Below are 15,550 nucleotides of genomic sequence, written 5' to 3' on the forward strand. Positions count from 1 at the left end.
TCTGCAAATAAATTATCACAACCGTAAATGATACCAAGAGGTTGCATGCGATCGGCGCCTGGCGTGCATAATCAGTGTTCGGTAGGCAATTGTAGGAGGATCTCGTCACCAAAGCATTTCTCTGGCGAGAGTGATGAGACGTTGCGTTGAGATATCGATCGTTGTGCTGCTTTGCATAGCCGAAATAGTGGCGGATTCCTCGCTTGTGAGTTACGAGAACATGATCATGAAGGAAGCTTATCACTTTAAGTGAGTTTCTCATCGGAAATCACGTGGTTTTCCAACATATTTCGCTGCTGTACTTCTTCAGGTATGAAACCAGCGATGGACAGATGAGGGAAGAGATGGGAATCCTCATGAATCCTGGCACCCCCGCCGAGGAGCTCGTCGTCATTGGCTCCTACTCGTACAACAGCAGCGACACAATGCACATCGTTATGTACAGAGCCGATCGTCGCGGCTACGCGCCAAAAGTCTTGATCATGAGCAAGAAGTTCTCATCAAAACCGCTGGACCGCAACGTTTTGCTCTCGCTGGTCGGCTGAGCGGCAAGAGCGAATGATCAGAAATCCGTTCCGCGGAAGAATTCGCGAGATTTGTCACGGCGCAGAACAACTTGGCAATTTTTCATGTTATGCAGAGCTTTTGGGGGATGTTCGGGCGCAATTTGTTTATCTTTCGACAAGTCTGGCAGTGAGAAATTCCTTTTGTCGGATTCATGACACGGGATGGCTTTTAGACGCGATCGGGAATTACCATAAATTCTTCAAAATATTTGTCTCCTTTTCACCACCAATTTGTCATTGCAAGAGATTCTGGACACAGAATAATGAATTATATCGAAAGAAGTTCAGAGACTCGTCATCATTTTTATTGTCATCCAACGAGGGATTTTAGAACAATCGGAGCAACAAAAGCTGTAACTTTTTCATGAGGAATAGCATCTGTAATTGTTGTGTTGGCGTGATAGCCATTGATTCCAGCCACATAATTCACAGTGTAGATGCGATTGTCGTCTCCCGTGAAAGAATAAGAGCCTCTGACTTCCAATACTTCAATCTCATTTTCTCCGTCCTTCAGGGGAAGAATTTCGCCATGTTCATCACGAGATTGACCATCAATAGTTGAATAGCTGAAGAAGAAATAGAAATGTAAAGCAGTTTTAAAATACCATCGATTAAATGCCACCTGAAATCATATCCATTTGCATTTCTTGAGGAACTGTAGGTCAGCAGATCCGGAGCATAGTAATTCAAAGGCAGAGCCAAAGCCACAACATTGACGCTGAGCAGCAAGAAGACGAACTGAAAGATCACGTAAAATTTTGATTTATTCATAATTGCACAACTTCTGGGTTGGATTTCTTATCAAGACGCTTGTTTATCTGCATTTTAATAATGCAGAATGGAATTTGTTGATCACAAACGTCAAAATATTGTACAATTCTTTCGCAATAATTTTGGGGTATTTTTTTTCATAATAATTACTCACTTTCACTGTCATCATTCACCTTTCCATCTACTGTCTTAACAGCCCGCGAACACGCAAGTATTTTTCGCGACTGACTCCAAAGTATGATGCTTGCCAGAAGGAAGCTCACTTAACTCGAGATTCAATGCCAAAGTATAGCGTGAACATGTGAATTTATTGCCAATTAGCAACCTTAGAAGCATTACGGAATATGATCTTGTTGAGTTTAAGGAGCGTTTATCCAACGAGGGATTTCAGAACACCTGGATCAATGTCAGAGGGACGAGTACCAGTAGAAGGAAAAACAGGAGTAAGAGAATCCATAACCGTCACTTCTGCTTGGTATCCATTGACTCCCGCCGTGTAGTGAACAGTGTAGACGCGATTGTCGTCTCCTATGAAGGAATAAGAGCCCCTAACTTCCAAATATCCATCATCATCAGTGTCACCGTAATTCTTCCGATGAAATTCTCCATGTTCATCTCGCGATTGGCCATCACTGGTTGAATAGCTGAAAACACAGAATAAGAGAATGTTCAGAAAATCATATTTTATTATATTTTTGTTGGAATACCTAAAATCATATCCGTTATCACTCCTGGAGGAACGGTAGGTCAGCAAATCTGAACCTGAATCTCGAGAATTACTCAGTAGAAGGGGAGTGAAATCTCGAGATTTGCTCAGTTGAAGTGGTTGAATGTCAAGTGGAAGGGCGAAAGCCAAAATACCCACATTGATCAGCAAAAAAGTAACCTGGAAAAGGCACGAAAAACTCAATTTTGGTAAAGTATTTCTTCTTGTATCCACTCACCTTCAGTATCATCTTAATTAACTTCTGACCAGACGAACGATTATTTCACGATTGATTTCAGACAATGATTTTACTAAGATTAAATCCTATGTTTATATACCACAGAAAAGCATACACAGACGCATTTGGATGTTTTATAGTCATGATTATTAGCAATCTCGGCAGTAGTGGGGTAAAAAGTCTCACATATGTAATCATCATATATTTAAAAAAAAAAATTTTCGAAAGCAGAATATTCACTCATAAATGAATGTCTTTTTATTGCAAACGATATTAGCCAACGAGAGATTTCAGGGCATTCGGATCGATGGCAAAGGCAGGAGCAGGAGTAGAAGGAGGAGTAAAAGAATCCATAACCGTCACTTCTGCTTGGTATCCATTGACTCCCGCCGTGTAGTGAACAGTGTAAATGCGATTGTCGTCTCCTATGAAGGAATAAGAGCCCCTAACTTCCAAATATTCATCATCATCAGTGTCACCGTAATTCTTCCGATGAAATTCTCCATGTTCATCTCGCGATTGGCCATCACTGGTTGAATAGCTAAAAGCACAAAAGATTCTACAGTAGAAAGTGATTTAATCATATTGTGATACATACCTAAAATCATATCCTTTATCAGTTCTGGAGGAACGGTAGGTCAGCAAATCTGAACCTGAATCTCGAGAATTACCCAGTCGAAGGGGAGTGAAATCTCGAGAATTGCTCAGTTGAAGTGGTTGAATGTCAAGTGGAAGGGCGAAAGCCAAAATACCCACATTGATCAGCAAAAAAGTAACCTGAAAAAGGCACGAAAAACTCAATTTTTGGTAAAGTATATCTTCTTGTATCCACTCACCTTCAGTATCATCTTCAACAATTTCTAAGCAGTCTGGGCAGATCTATGATTATTTCACGACTGATTTTGGACAATGATTTTACAAATAATGAAGCCCATTATATTTCACGGAAAAGAATACACAGAAGAGTTTGGATGTTTAATGCCATGATTTTTAGCACTCTTGGCAGTAGTGGGGTGAAAAGTGTGATATATGTATGTAATACATCATTATTATTTTAAAAATTTGAAAGCAGATTTTTCACTCATAAATGAACGTCCTTTTTATTGCAAACGACATTAGCCAACGAGGGATTTCAGGGCATTCGGATCGATATCTTGCAATATTGGTTCAAAAGTGCTGTCTTCGTCGTCTTCATCATCATCTTCTTCCTTTTCTTCTACTTCTTCTTCCCCTTGCAATTCCTTTAACTTTTCTTGTTCTAATAATACTTGTTTCTCTAGATCCTCCAAAGTTATTTCTTCATCTACATCTTCCTCTTCTTCCTCCTTTTCATCCTCCTCTTCATCCTCCTCTTCATCCTTATCTACTTGCTCTGCCTTAAATTCTTTCATTTCTACTCTTTCCCCTTTTTGAGAATTGCGATCAATCACAGACACATTAGCTCGATAACCATTGATTCCCGCCGTGTAGTGAACAATGTAGATGTGATTGTCGTCTCCAATGAAGGAATAAGATCCCTTAACTTCTAGGTATTCGACATCAACGTCACCGTAATTCTTGAGATGAACTTCAGCATGTTCATCTCGCGATTGACCATCGCTAGTTGAATAGCTAAAAGCACAAGAGAAAAGAAAAATAATTTATTAGAAAGATAATTTTATTATATTTTTCTTAAAATACCTAAAATCATATCCTTTATCGCTTCTGGAGGAACTGTATTTTAGCAAGTCTGGCGATTTATTCAGTGGCAGCGCCAAAATCACAACAGCAACACAGATTAACAAGAAGACAAGCTGAAAAACGCATAAGATTCTATTTATATAAGCATAACTACATAATTGTTGTAATTTTTTCTATCAAAAAGTTTTTTGTCATCAACTACTCACGTTTAGTATCATTTTATCCACTCTTGAGCTCACTGTCTTACGTGTGCTTCGCAACTGATCCGAAATGATGATTCTGCCAGATGAAGAGCCCATGTTTTGTTTCAAGGAGAAGAACGCACACAAACTAGTTTTTTTTTATTAATTTGAGTAGCGAAATAAAAAATCTTACATATGTACATAATAAAAAATTTAGAATGCTGATGTTTCTCTGATAAAATAAACCTTCGTTCACATTAAAACCATTTCCTTTGCATGTTATTTAAAAGCCATTAACAATTTTCAACTTCATATGGTAATATTCTTGAAATTATCCAACAAGTGAAGCAATCAGTGCATTTCGATCTATGTGACGTGCAGGAGGCGGCGAGGCATCAGAAATCACCAAATTAGCCCGATATCCATTGATTCCAGCCGTGTATTCAACAGTGTATCTGCGATTATTGTCCCCGATGAAGGAATAAGATCCTGAAACATCGAAGATTTCCACCGCTTTTTCTCCGTCATTGTGGACAACAATTACAGCGTGTTCATCGCGAGATTGATCATCAGTAGAATAACTGCAAGAACCCGGAATTGTTAATTCGCGAAGAAAATTATTGATGTGGTTTACCTGAATTGATATCCATTATCACTTCTGACTGAGCTTTGAGGACTTGTTTGAGGACTTTGAGTGCTTTCAGCGCTGTTAAGCAGCAATTTCAACCTGTCAATTGGTATACTCATTGCCAGAGTCACCATGAACATCAAGAAGAATAACTGAAAGAATAAAAGTCTTTGTAACAATGCAAGATGATGAGTTTTCGCTATGAAACATCTCACTTTTACTATCATTTTGTCCACTCTTTACTTCACTGTCTTACGTCTTTTTCGCGACTGATCCGAAAAGATGATTTTATGAGAAATATACTAAATTTCAAGGACAAGAATATACAAACTAGTTTTGAGGTTGATATTTTTTAATCTTTAATCTATTGTAGTGGGGGAAAAGTCTTGCATTTGCAAAAATTTTTAGAATGGTGTCTGATAAGATCAAGGATAAGATGAATCTTCTTCGATAAAACCAGTTCTGATCAGTGTGCATTAAACCATTTCAAATGACATTATCCAACGAGGGATTTCAGTGCATTGGGATCTATGTGATAAACAGGAGGTGGCGTGACATCAGAAATCACCAAATTAGCCCGATATCCATTGATTCCAGCCGTATATTCAACAGTATATCTGCGATTATCGTCCCCGATGAAGGAATAAGTTCCTGAAACGTCGAAAATTTCTACCGCTTTTCCCCCGTCACTGTGGACAACGATTACGGCGTGTTCATCGCGAGATTGGTCATCAGTAGAATAGCTGCAAAGCACACGGAATTGTTATTTCGTGAAGAAAATTGACAAGGTGGTTTACCTGAATTGATATCCATTATCACTTCTGACTGAGCTTTGAGGACTTTGAGGGCTGTCGTAATCTTTGGTCAGCAATCGCAATGTTTCAATTGGTATACTCGTTGCCAGAGTTACCATAAGCACCAAGAAGAATAACTGAAAGAACGAAACTCTTTGTAACGCTGGCAAGATTCTGATTTTTGCCTATGAAATATCTCACTTTCACTATCATTTTGTCCACTCTTTAGTTCACTGTCTGACGTGTTTTTCGCGACTGATTTGAAATGATGATTTTATGAGAAACATACTAAATTTCAAGGAGAAGAAAATAAACTAGTTTTGAGGTTGATATTTTATTAATCTATTGTAGTGGGGAAAAAGTCTTGCATATGCAAAAATGTTAGAATTCTGCCTGATAAGATAAAATTAATTTTCTTAATTCACGTGCATTAGAGACCAGTGCAAACACATTATCCAACGAGGGATTTCAGTGCATTGGGATCTATTTGGAGTATTGGAGGCGGACCAGCCGCAGGGAGATCAGAAATTGTCATGTTGGCTCTATAGCCATCGACTCCGGCCACATAATTCACAGTGTATCTGCGATTGTCGTCTCCAATGAACGAATAAGATCCTGTAACGTCGAAGATTTCCAGTTCTTTGTCTCCGTCCTTCTGCAGAAGAACAACAGCATGTTCATCGCGAGATTGGTCGTCCGTTGAATAGCTGCAAGAGCATCAATCTCAGATTTACGAGGAAAATTAATGGTATCGTGATTCACCTGAATTGATAACCATTGTCACTCCTCGTTGAGCTGTAGGTCAGCAACTGCGGCGAATCCAGCGGGAAACCCGCTGCCATTAAAGCCACCATAAACATTAAGAAGATTAACTGAAATATAGTAACACAATCACATTATAACAGATCTTCCTTTTCGCTATAAAATATCTCACTTTCACTATCATCTTTAGCTGTTTTGCGATTAAACTCTCAAGCGTTGCACGGTTTTATCGCGACTGATTCCAAAAGGCAGGCTTGGAAAAAGTCACCTTTTATATTTTATGAGTTTCAAGGTGAAAAATGCGGCACGTGAAGAAGTCATTTCTTCAGCTGGTTAGCAGCAATGGTGCAAGAGTTGCACAAGAATCTTACTTTCAGATAAAGTCCCAAGAGTGACCTTAAACTTGATTGAGACTTCGCTTAATGTCTCAATTTCTGTCTTTATTTCTCACTTTATTGGTTCTTAGAATGTCTGTTTATTGCCCAAAAGTGATCATCCGACGAGAGATTTCAGCGCATTGGGATTAATGATGGGCACTTCTTCGGGATGCTCTTCGACGGTGACGTTGGCTTTGTACCCGAACTCTCCCGCCACGTAGTCCACTCTGTACGTGCGCTCGTCGTCGCCGACGAAGGAGTAGAATCCGTGCACCTCGAGAACCGTGTCTGGTCCATCTGGCCCGAGGCGCGGCACCAAAACGCCGTGCTCCTCGCGCGTCTCGTCGAACGTTGAGTAGCTGCAAGAGTGGGTGGACAGCCACAAAACGACCGCATTAAAGCTAATGTACGCGCAATTTAGAGACAGGAGATACCTGAAGTCGTAGCCATTGTCGCTCCTGGAGGAGCTGGAGGACAGCAGGCGGCTGCCGGACGGGAGGGCGGTGGCCAAGAGTGCCACGCACGCCAGCAAGAAGACGATCTGTCGGAGGAAAAGATCATTGCGATTTTTTTGGCTCGCTCGTGTCTGGGAAAATGTCAAGGTGTCACTCTGGGGAGGTGTGAAGAAGACACACAAGATCCGCCGACAGCCTTCGCGCTTAGGCAAACACTCAGTCAAATTGGGAGCAATTTTGACTGATTAGGTGTTATTGGGGGGAAACCTTTGCACACTTTGTTGCACTTATTCTTGCTGGCAAATTAGCAGTTTCTGCGAGCGTAATTTTGCAATTAACTTTTTAGCGAGAACAACTTACTTTCACGGTCATGTTGTGCGGCTTCTTGTCCACCGAAGAGACTTCCTCAATGCGAACGCGTTCACAGATTTTGAACAACTGATGCTGTAGATATAAAAATGAAGCTTTTAATGTTATCTGACAGCCATATGAGTCAGTGATTAGCATTTTTTTGACATACAACTTGCTACAATAACTACTTCCTTGGCCGCACGTGGAAATCGAATTCAGCACAAGGTGCAAAAAGTCAATTCTTTCTCCTTGGACTTCTTGGGAGGGAAGATGATCAGCCAGAGAGCGCATAAATTGGCGAATGGCTCAAAGCGAATTCCACCGCGACTGATATTGGATCCGCAAACATGCTTCTTGATGCTTCTGCACTTGGTCTGCGCGAGATATTCCGGGCAGATCTTCCGCGGGATTTATCGAGCGTCTCATGAGAGGCAAGTGATTAATTATTTGTGCAGCACTCAAGAGTTGAAAGTCTCTCAACTGCCAGCGGTGAATTCACTCGAAAGTGACCGCTGATCTTCCGCACCAGAAATTATCACTTTGTGCGCGCGGACTTGAAAAGCTGCCCAGCCAGCAAGGCGAGCAAAACAACAGCGCGATTTCGAGGGAGGAATTGGAATCTCTTCTCTTTTTTTTCAATCAAGGCGTTTCTCGGAATTAAGCGACACGAACATTATGAGGTAATTCTCAGCAAAATATGGTGCTATCAGATGAAATTTATCACATCGATGTTGTGAAATTGCGATGTTGCGCGTCTTCTTGGCCATGTCGAGCCATTTGTAATTGTCTAACTTTCGTCCTAATAGATGAATAATTTATGAAAATTGTACAAATAAACAAGTCGTTAGAAACAGCTTTTGGTACGTGTCGATGAGGGTAAGTTCGGAATGTTGTGTGGTTCCTTGCCTGCAAATATTTAAATACTCGTTCTTTCTCTCAATTTAGCGACAAAATTATGGGACACTAATGCCTTCGTCATCGAATCTTACCGATCATATGACATCAAAGCTCGTGTCAGATCTTCTAATCCTCCATATCTAATTTATTTGGTGTCAAATCCTATTCTAATTTGTGACTTCCCCAACAATGAGCCGAAAGAGCTGAAAAGGGGGATCATCAACACATTTATTGCTGTGAAAATCATCCTGACACTAATTGGACGGAATCTCATTTGAAAATCAAATTCTTAATTGCCCTCATTTAATCTTATGCCAGAAATCCTCGATGATCCTCTTCCTCAATACACAGGCAGTGGCGTAGAAGAGCATAAATTTCGAACAATATTGCCTGATTCTAAGGCTTATTCAATTGACAAAGAAGTCTCGCGAAATCAACAATTTCGTCCATAATCTTGAAGGAAAGATTAGATATAAATTCAGATGACTTAAGGAGTTTATTGAATTTAATTTTCATTTCATTCATGCGTTTTTGCTGTTTGTCTTCTTGTTGCTGTTTTCTATTGAAAGCTATCCAATTAATAGCTAATTATACTGCTGAGTTTTATTATATTTCTGTTCAATAATAGTATCAATGATTAATAATATTAAGTGTTTAATGCTTGAGATGAAAAGGAGTTAAGGATTCAATTTGCAGCTTGTTCTTAGAAGTTTTTGTACTTCTTATTTTGCAAAGAAAATTACATTTCATCTATTATGAAGGAGAATCAAATTGTAGAACAGATCTTAAAAGTCATATTCTGCACATATAATCAATTAGAAATTTTTCCAGCACAGAATTCTCGGGAATAATATTTTCTTTCGTGGAATTGAGAAGATCTTCTGTGGCATTGTCTGTATGACAAAATTCGCTTTCGCTCAACACATTAATTACATTGATCGCATAAATCAGGCAGAGGAACTACGCCACTGCTTGTAGGCTTGCGAATCCAGTGAAAATATCCCAGACTCAGCATTGATGTTGCCAAGATAACGATTTGGCTTTTGTATCGTTTATTTTGCCTCCCTGAAAGACACATTGTGTCTCAGCGATGCCACCTGGATGAAATATCTCTTGTTTATTTCTCTCGAAATTCCCCGATTAGTGAACATCCTCCGCAATTTGAATATCAATGAGATCCGAGAAATCCGGTATCTCGCCGCGAGATTTATCCTCGAGTGTGGGAATCCAAGAGACAAAAGAAGGATAAGAAAAGCCCCAGAGTTTCTCACTGAGTCATCTTTATTGGTCTCACATTTGAAAAGAAAATAGCCTAAAGTGAATGTTGTCGTTCAGCAGAAGGCCCTTAAGCGTGGCTCACGTGAGTCTTTTTCACGTGCGGATGGAAGCCCGATCCGTCAGCGACATAGTTGACCGTGTACTGGATGTCGTCGATGATGTAGCTGTACGATCCTCGAACGATGTAGGATTCGTCCTCAGTGCCCTGGTTCACCAGCTCGCCTTCTTCTTTCCTCTTCTGGCCGTCTTCGGTCTCGAAACTGCGGAGAAAAAGGATCGTCAGAAGTGCTTAATGCCTTCAGAGCTCTAAAGCTGCTCAGACTCACGAGAAGGCGTAGTGAGTGTCGTCACTTTCACTGTCGTAGTGTGTCACGTCCACGAAGGGCTTTCGCGTGATCTTGTCGGTCGTTGGTGCCCTGGTTGGGAAGGTGTAGGTTCCATAGTGATGATCAGGCGTTCTGGCGAAATGTTGCGGCTGAACCACCTCCGGATGCTGAACCTTAACCTCTGGCTGGTACTCATAATAGTCCGGAGCCTTGAACTCCTGCTGAGGACGAGGTTTGGCCGCCACCACAGCAACCAACGCGAACAGGGCGATCTGAAGGAATTGTTTGAAGAAATTGTGGTAAAGTCAAGAGTCCAGAAGATGTGTAATATTCACACTGACCAAGAACTTCATTGTCACTGAGGGATTGTTGATGGTGAGTTTTGGCAAGAGAAGTGACTTCAGCGAGGGTATCCAGATGAAGAACTCCCGAATCCCCGTGAATCCGGGCTTTTATAGTGCGCGAGAACTTTTTGGCGAAGCAAAAGGCGAGAGGAAGAGTCAAAGACCCAATAAAAATCCAGTTCTTTTCACATCTTCTGCCATTACACAAATTCAACCCAAAAGTCCACGGCGGGCGGATGACAAAACCCACAGTTGGAGAAAAAAGTCCTCGCACTCCTATTATTTATTGCACATCGATAAAAGATGGATTTTTCGCTTATTTATTGGACAGTGATCGTCGGCTGGCCGAGGAAGGAGAGTTATTGCGCGTCTTTTCCTCGTCATCGCGTGCGCTCCTTTCCCAGTTCACTCAACTGGATGGGAAACTCATCGCATAAATTGCCTCAACAATCTCAACAGCATATATTGGACAAAACAGTGGAGGAAAAAAATGCAAATTACACCTCATTTTTTCCTCGGCTCGCGTGAAAGATATATTGCTTCATTGATGTTTCGCTGGAGATTTGCGGTGGGCAAAGAGAGCTTCTCTGCGTCCAGAGGAAAAAAAACACCGACCAAATGTTGGGCTGCAAGAGTATGAATTAGATGGACTTTCACTTTCGATTTCACTCCGGGCGCATCAAATGCCCACTTGCAGACGCCCCGAATCTGTGTCACTGGTCCATCGGGTCACACAGCTGGATGAAGACTTCCGAGACGCAGTGAAATTCACTCTCGCTTTCTTCCATTCACTTTGCGCGCCGCGGAGAAATTTGGGGCCGCGCAGCACTTCGCCCGCCAGTCATCTCGCGAGCGGAGCACATAGTTTCAGGCGAATCTCAGCTGTGGTCGCACAATTCGGTGCTAATTATGCACAATTCACGCCTCGAGTGAGGGAATTGGCTTTGGCGAAGAGCGAGCGTGAAGAAAAGCACGAAGAAATGGTAATGACAGTGAATTTTCTCATTCAATAATCCCAACTTATTGATATTTCCGTGTCATTTGAACCGCCAATTAACATTCCAATTAAATCACCGATATTGAAATTAATAATCGGTTTAATGGGGAAATTCACATGGAAGAAATACTGTCTCTGTAATTAATTCATGCAGTGAAGGGCAAATTTTGCTCTTCTTTAGGAAATGTTAATTCCAAAGGGAAGATTAGACTAAATTTTGTACATAATTTCCTGTCTCCTCCATAATTGGTATGCAGAATATTCAGTATTTACACATTTTTCACTATTATTACATCATTTCCCATTTCCGAATTTTTTTTCATCAAAGGACAACGAATTTTATCAGAAATTCCTTCTGAATACTGTTTAATGAGTGCGAATTTTGCAGTTTCTTCAACAAAATATCATGGATTTTCCGCCAAGAATCATATTATTCTTAGCTTTTTAACTCCAAAAAGCTACTAACAATTTTATTTAAGAGTTCTCTGGTGATATTAAAAAAATTTTCTTCAAATTTCTCTGATAAATTAAAATATTAATTATTTTACAACATGATCGCCATGAACGCATTATTCAAATCGTTCAAATCACACTATTTATGAATAAGTAATGAAAGAAAGAAATGTTTGTAACTCCGAAGGGAAGTTACTCGTCTGTAAATTTGCGTGAACATTAGGAAACGTGATGAAACTCTTCACAAATGGCCTGAGTCGAAATTGAAATGATTCTATTAAATTCATTGCTCGGGAGTTCATTGCAACTCGTGGGTTTTCGTGGTGAAAAACGCTTGGATTGTTTTGTCACAGGTCTATATTTTACAGAGCTTCTCAACGAACTACAAGTACATCACAATGGGCTAATAAGTTAAGGGATTGCGGGGTTGCTGGTCCTAGTACTTGGCGTAGTGTTGCTGCTGCTGACGCGGCTGGTAGGCGGCGTGCTGGTTGAAGGTCTGTGGCTGGTACTGAGCGTGGTACTGAGCCTCCTGCTCCTCGTGCTGGTACTGACCGTCGTTGCCCTCGTCGTGGTAGGCGTGGGGGTTGGCGGCGATCTTGGCCAGCGCCTCCTGGATCTCATGGGGAATTGGGGGTGGAGTGGGCAGATGAGCGCCCTCGGCGCGGAAACCGTGCTCATCGGCCACGTACTTCAGTCCCACGGGGATGCCATCTTCGCCGGTGTAGGAGAAATACCCCTCGGCAACCTGGCTCTCGGCGTCCTTGTGGCCGGCATTCTTGGTGTATCCATGCTCGGAGGCCTGGATGCCGTTGCCGGTCTCGTACTTGAAGTTGTAGGAGCCGTCGTGGTTGCGGTTGTTCTCACTCTTGAGAATGGGGATGTGCTTCTTCGGCTGCAGGTGCTCGTAGTGGTGCTGCGGTTCCTGGTAGTGCTGCTGCGCCTGCTGGTAGTGCTGCTGCTGATGTTGCTGCTGATGCTGCTGCTGATGCAGCTGCTGATGCTGGTGCTGCTGATACTCACCGGCAGCGGCGGCCACCATCATCATGGCGAACAATCCCAGGAACTGCAGAAGAGATAGAGAGAAAACCGTCAGTTTCCCGCCAAACAGCGCAGAGAAAGGAAGCACTGAATATCCTTGCAAAAGACATCCTTTCGCACCACTTTTTGCACACTTACAACTTTCATTTTGGTGTGTGTGTGTTGTGAGTTGACTAAGAACTTGATGAAAGAAATGCACTACTTGGCTCTCCTTGGCAAAGGAAAATACACCTTTTGCGATGGACTGTCTCGAGTGGGAATGATCATTTGGCGCGTGCACTCGAGTATTTATACCCAAAACCAAAAGACTTGGCGCGCGAACGCGCCCGCGAAGGTGGTGGAAACTTTGCACTCGCGGAGGGATTCGAAATGCAATCTCACACTGCGAAGCACACGGATCAATTAATACAGCCACTCTTTGGGTGTCTTTTTGCCCAGTCTTTCCTGATTGATCGTCACTTGAGGGAGAAAAAAAGCATCAAATGCGAATCTAGGGCAAATTTTGCCTCAATTCAGCCGCGTCGTCAGTGAAAACCGCCAAATGATTGACGCGAATTTTGAATATTGTGCCGAATTAGGAAGAGTTGTTGGCATTCTAGATGGAAGATTTACCAAATAGTGTAATTTTGAGCGGTTATTTGTAAAGACCTGCTCAAAGTCACTATTCTTGCCATATTCTGTCCTCAACTTTGATTTGTATTAACAGAGTTTTGCTTGTAGAAAATCTTACAAAAAAAATGATCAGAAGCTCTTAAAATAAAGCGACATTGCCAGTGAATGGAAATAATTCCAGTTTAGGTGGGTGGAATTGTTGATCTTAGAGATTATTTAGTTAATAAATTTGCCTCTTGTTCGTCGCCAATCTTTAATTTGTCAGTTCATATTCGCCGCAACTCTGGTGAGACTCGATCGCGAAATAGGCGATAAGATCATTCATCACTGAATTGTTCATTTTGTGCAAAATTGATCACAGGGTGGGTCCAAATACACCGCCCAAGAACACTTTGGCGCGCGCGATCTGTGCCATCCTAGAAGGCATCAATTTCATAACACTTTGCGGCAAAAAGCGCAATCTTTGTTGTGGCTCAAGATGCCGAATTTTTGCTCACACACTCATTACCATCTGTATCAATTGAGTGGTAAAAAATTAATGTGAGTTTATGTAATTTTTTACTCCTTGGCGCACTTTCTTGGCGCGCCGTTTCGAGCCCACACTCCCAATTAACTTGTAAAGAAATGTTCATTTGACAAAATTCTGCACGAGTCATGCAATTTGGGCCTCCAATAAAGAGCCAATTGCTTTTCGATTTGGCGCGATGGCGCTTTGTAACATGAGCAAATTTAATGCCTTATTTCGTCTGATTTTTACTCTTTGTCACCCATTTATTGTGCAATTGTGGCACTTTCAATTACTTTCATTCTTCAACATCTCTTGTTGATTGTCTCATTAACTCTGGGCGTTATTATTCACCCCAGAAGAAGAAACACCCAGCAAAGTGTGAAGATTAACATGGAGTTGGTGAAGATATTAACATCACTATATTATGTTATTTGTTCAACATTGGTAGAAAGTCACTGATACTTCCTAAAAAATAACTGAAAATTATGCGCCTTTTCCCTAATTGTTGTCTGTCTTCCGTTCCACCAAAACCGCCAAGGCGCTTTACTGCTGGCAATTAATAGTTGAAAGAAAGGAAAGAGCACGATTTTCCATAAATTTTTCACTAATCCTCATCTTCAATTCGATTTATGGCCACTTTCTTTCTCACTCTTGTCTACAAGACTCCGCGCGCGCGCACACAAAAAAGCGATTTATCAGTGAACTTTCCCACTTATCGCGATGTATTTGAGAATCTCATGTGCGAAAAAAATCAGCGAAACCAAAACATTAGCTTTGGCGCGATCAAGTCTTCTTGTCACCTCAAATTCAACCCAGTTTTGTTTTCAGCTTCTCGCGTGTGAACTTTTTTCACCGTCTTTTATGCTTATTGCAAATTTTTATATCTCTCTCTGCACACATTTTTTTGCCACTCTTATTTCCATTCATTTTTGCGGGCGGAAAACGTCGCGAGATAATTTGCAAATTAACCCATTTGCCGAAGAAGTCTGTCGGCGATCGCGAAGAAATGCACTTTCGGCATCAATTAAGACCGCGCGATTTTTATTGTTCAAGAAATTACTCACTCAGTCACAAGAAATAAATATTTATTGCCGTGAATAGAGACGATTGATTTAAAGTCCACTTTTTGACTTGGCTATTTTTGGGCGAGCGCGAGATGTTTTATTCATCAAGAGATGCTCTAGAAAGTGGAAAATTCATGCAAAAAAAACCACACTGGCAATTGATTCTTTGCGGCGAAGGATGACGGCAAAGCGGCGGAGGGAAAATCGCAATATCGCGCCCAGCGAGAAGAGTGTTTGATTGAGGGAAGTGCGATATTGTGGGAAGCGAGCATTTGGTCGTTGGTTGGTTGCTCGCCCTACATTTACATTGGTTGGTTTTCCCTGCTGATGCACAAGGAAAAAAGGGGACGATCCCTGCGGAAAAAAGCAGGTGTCACCAAAATTCCCGCTCCATGTTAGCTTTTGTACTCAACAAAACACTCTTTCAATGACTCAAAACCCACCGTGACCATTCCCATAATGCGCCGCTAATTCCATTAGCGCGCGACACTGTCGCCGCGAGGGATGAATCTTGGGCGGA

At 41.5% G+C, this 15,550-nt stretch overlaps 6 protein-coding genes across 6 annotated transcripts; 1 reads left to right on the forward strand and 5 right to left on the reverse strand.

The window, feature by feature from the left end:
- Nucleotides 1-88: 88 nt before the first annotated feature.
- On the forward strand, nucleotides 89-577 carry LOC132259901 (endocuticle structural glycoprotein ABD-5-like). The gene is made up of 2 exons (XM_059757715.1): nucleotides 89-249; nucleotides 311-577. The coding sequence occupies exons 1-2, from the start codon at nucleotides 134-136 to the stop codon at nucleotides 543-545; spliced, it is 351 nt and encodes a 116-aa protein (XP_059613698.1). The 5' UTR covers nucleotides 89-133; the 3' UTR covers nucleotides 546-577.
- A 26-nt stretch (nucleotides 578-603) lies between these two features.
- Nucleotides 604-1,677, reverse strand: LOC132259900 (larval cuticle protein 65Ag1-like). Its single transcript, XM_059757714.1, has 3 exons — nucleotides 1,492-1,677; nucleotides 1,189-1,304; nucleotides 604-1,132 (listed from the first exon to the last, which is right to left on the reverse strand). The coding sequence occupies exons 1-3, from the start codon at nucleotides 1,504-1,506 to the stop codon at nucleotides 877-879; spliced, it is 387 nt and encodes a 128-aa protein (XP_059613697.1). The 5' UTR covers nucleotides 1,507-1,677; the 3' UTR covers nucleotides 604-876.
- An 877-nt stretch (nucleotides 1,678-2,554) lies between these two features.
- On the reverse strand, nucleotides 2,555-3,129 carry LOC132259084 (endocuticle structural glycoprotein SgAbd-5-like). The gene is made up of 3 exons (XM_059756628.1): nucleotides 3,118-3,129; nucleotides 2,880-3,058; nucleotides 2,555-2,822 (listed from the first exon to the last, which is right to left on the reverse strand). The coding sequence occupies exons 1-3, from the start codon at nucleotides 3,127-3,129 to the stop codon at nucleotides 2,555-2,557; spliced, it is 459 nt and encodes a 152-aa protein (XP_059612611.1).
- Nucleotides 3,130-5,267: 2,138 nt separating this feature from the next.
- On the reverse strand, nucleotides 5,268-5,684 carry LOC132259085 (uncharacterized). The gene is made up of 2 exons (XM_059756630.1): nucleotides 5,569-5,684; nucleotides 5,268-5,514 (listed from the first exon to the last, which is right to left on the reverse strand). Exons 1-2 carry the CDS (start codon nucleotides 5,682-5,684, stop codon nucleotides 5,268-5,270), a joined length of 363 nt encoding a protein of 120 aa, XP_059612613.1.
- Nucleotides 5,685-6,016: 332 nt separating this feature from the next.
- On the reverse strand, nucleotides 6,017-6,511 carry LOC132259086 (larval cuticle protein 65Ag1-like). The gene is made up of 3 exons (XM_059756631.1): nucleotides 6,500-6,511; nucleotides 6,328-6,437; nucleotides 6,017-6,272 (listed from the first exon to the last, which is right to left on the reverse strand). The coding sequence occupies exons 1-3, from the start codon at nucleotides 6,509-6,511 to the stop codon at nucleotides 6,017-6,019; spliced, it is 378 nt and encodes a 125-aa protein (XP_059612614.1).
- Nucleotides 6,512-12,241: 5,730 nt separating this feature from the next.
- On the reverse strand, nucleotides 12,242-12,993 carry LOC132259087 (endocuticle structural glycoprotein SgAbd-2-like). Its single transcript, XM_059756632.1, has 2 exons — nucleotides 12,985-12,993; nucleotides 12,242-12,871 (listed from the first exon to the last, which is right to left on the reverse strand). Exons 1-2 carry the CDS (start codon nucleotides 12,991-12,993, stop codon nucleotides 12,242-12,244), a joined length of 639 nt encoding a protein of 212 aa, XP_059612615.1.
- Nucleotides 12,994-15,550: the final 2,557 nt, after the last annotated feature.

Source organism: Phlebotomus argentipes, unplaced genomic scaffold (assembly GCF_947086385.1).
Source record: "Phlebotomus argentipes unplaced genomic scaffold, Phlebotomus argentipes genome assembly scaffold_18, whole genome shotgun sequence".
In the NCBI taxonomy this organism is placed as follows: domain Eukaryota; kingdom Metazoa; phylum Arthropoda; class Insecta; order Diptera; family Psychodidae; genus Phlebotomus; species Phlebotomus argentipes.

What these genes read in the sequence shown, in the direction of transcription:
- LOC132259901 (XM_059757715.1), top strand. Translation starts at nt 134, where the DNA reads ATGAGACGTTGCGTTGAGATATCGATCGTTGTGCTGCTTTGCATAGCC. An exon ending in AAGGAAGCTTATCACTTTAA is followed by an intron (nt 250 to 310) that starts GTGAGTTTCTCA and finishes GTACTTCTTCAG; the next exon opens with GTATGAAACCAGCGATGGAC.
- LOC132259900 (XM_059757714.1), bottom strand. An exon ending in GCAAATGGATATGATTTCAG is followed by an intron (nt 1,133 to 1,188) that starts GTGGCATTTAAT and finishes TTTCTTCTTCAG; the next exon opens with CTATTCAACTATTGATGGTC.
- LOC132259084 (XM_059756628.1), bottom strand. An exon ending in GATAAAGGATATGATTTTAG is followed by an intron (nt 2,823 to 2,879) that starts GTATGTATCACA and finishes TTGTGCTTTTAG; the next exon opens with CTATTCAACCAGTGATGGCC.
- LOC132259085 (XM_059756630.1), bottom strand. Translation starts at nt 5,684, where the DNA reads ATGGTAACTCTGGCAACGAGTATACCAATTGAAACATTGCGATTGCTG. An exon ending in GATAATGGATATCAATTCAG is followed by an intron (nt 5,515 to 5,568) that starts GTAAACCACCTT and finishes TGTGCTTTGCAG; the next exon opens with CTATTCTACTGATGACCAAT.
- LOC132259086 (XM_059756631.1), bottom strand. An exon ending in GACAATGGTTATCAATTCAG is followed by an intron (nt 6,273 to 6,327) that starts GTGAATCACGAT and finishes ATGCTCTTGCAG; the next exon opens with CTATTCAACGGACGACCAAT.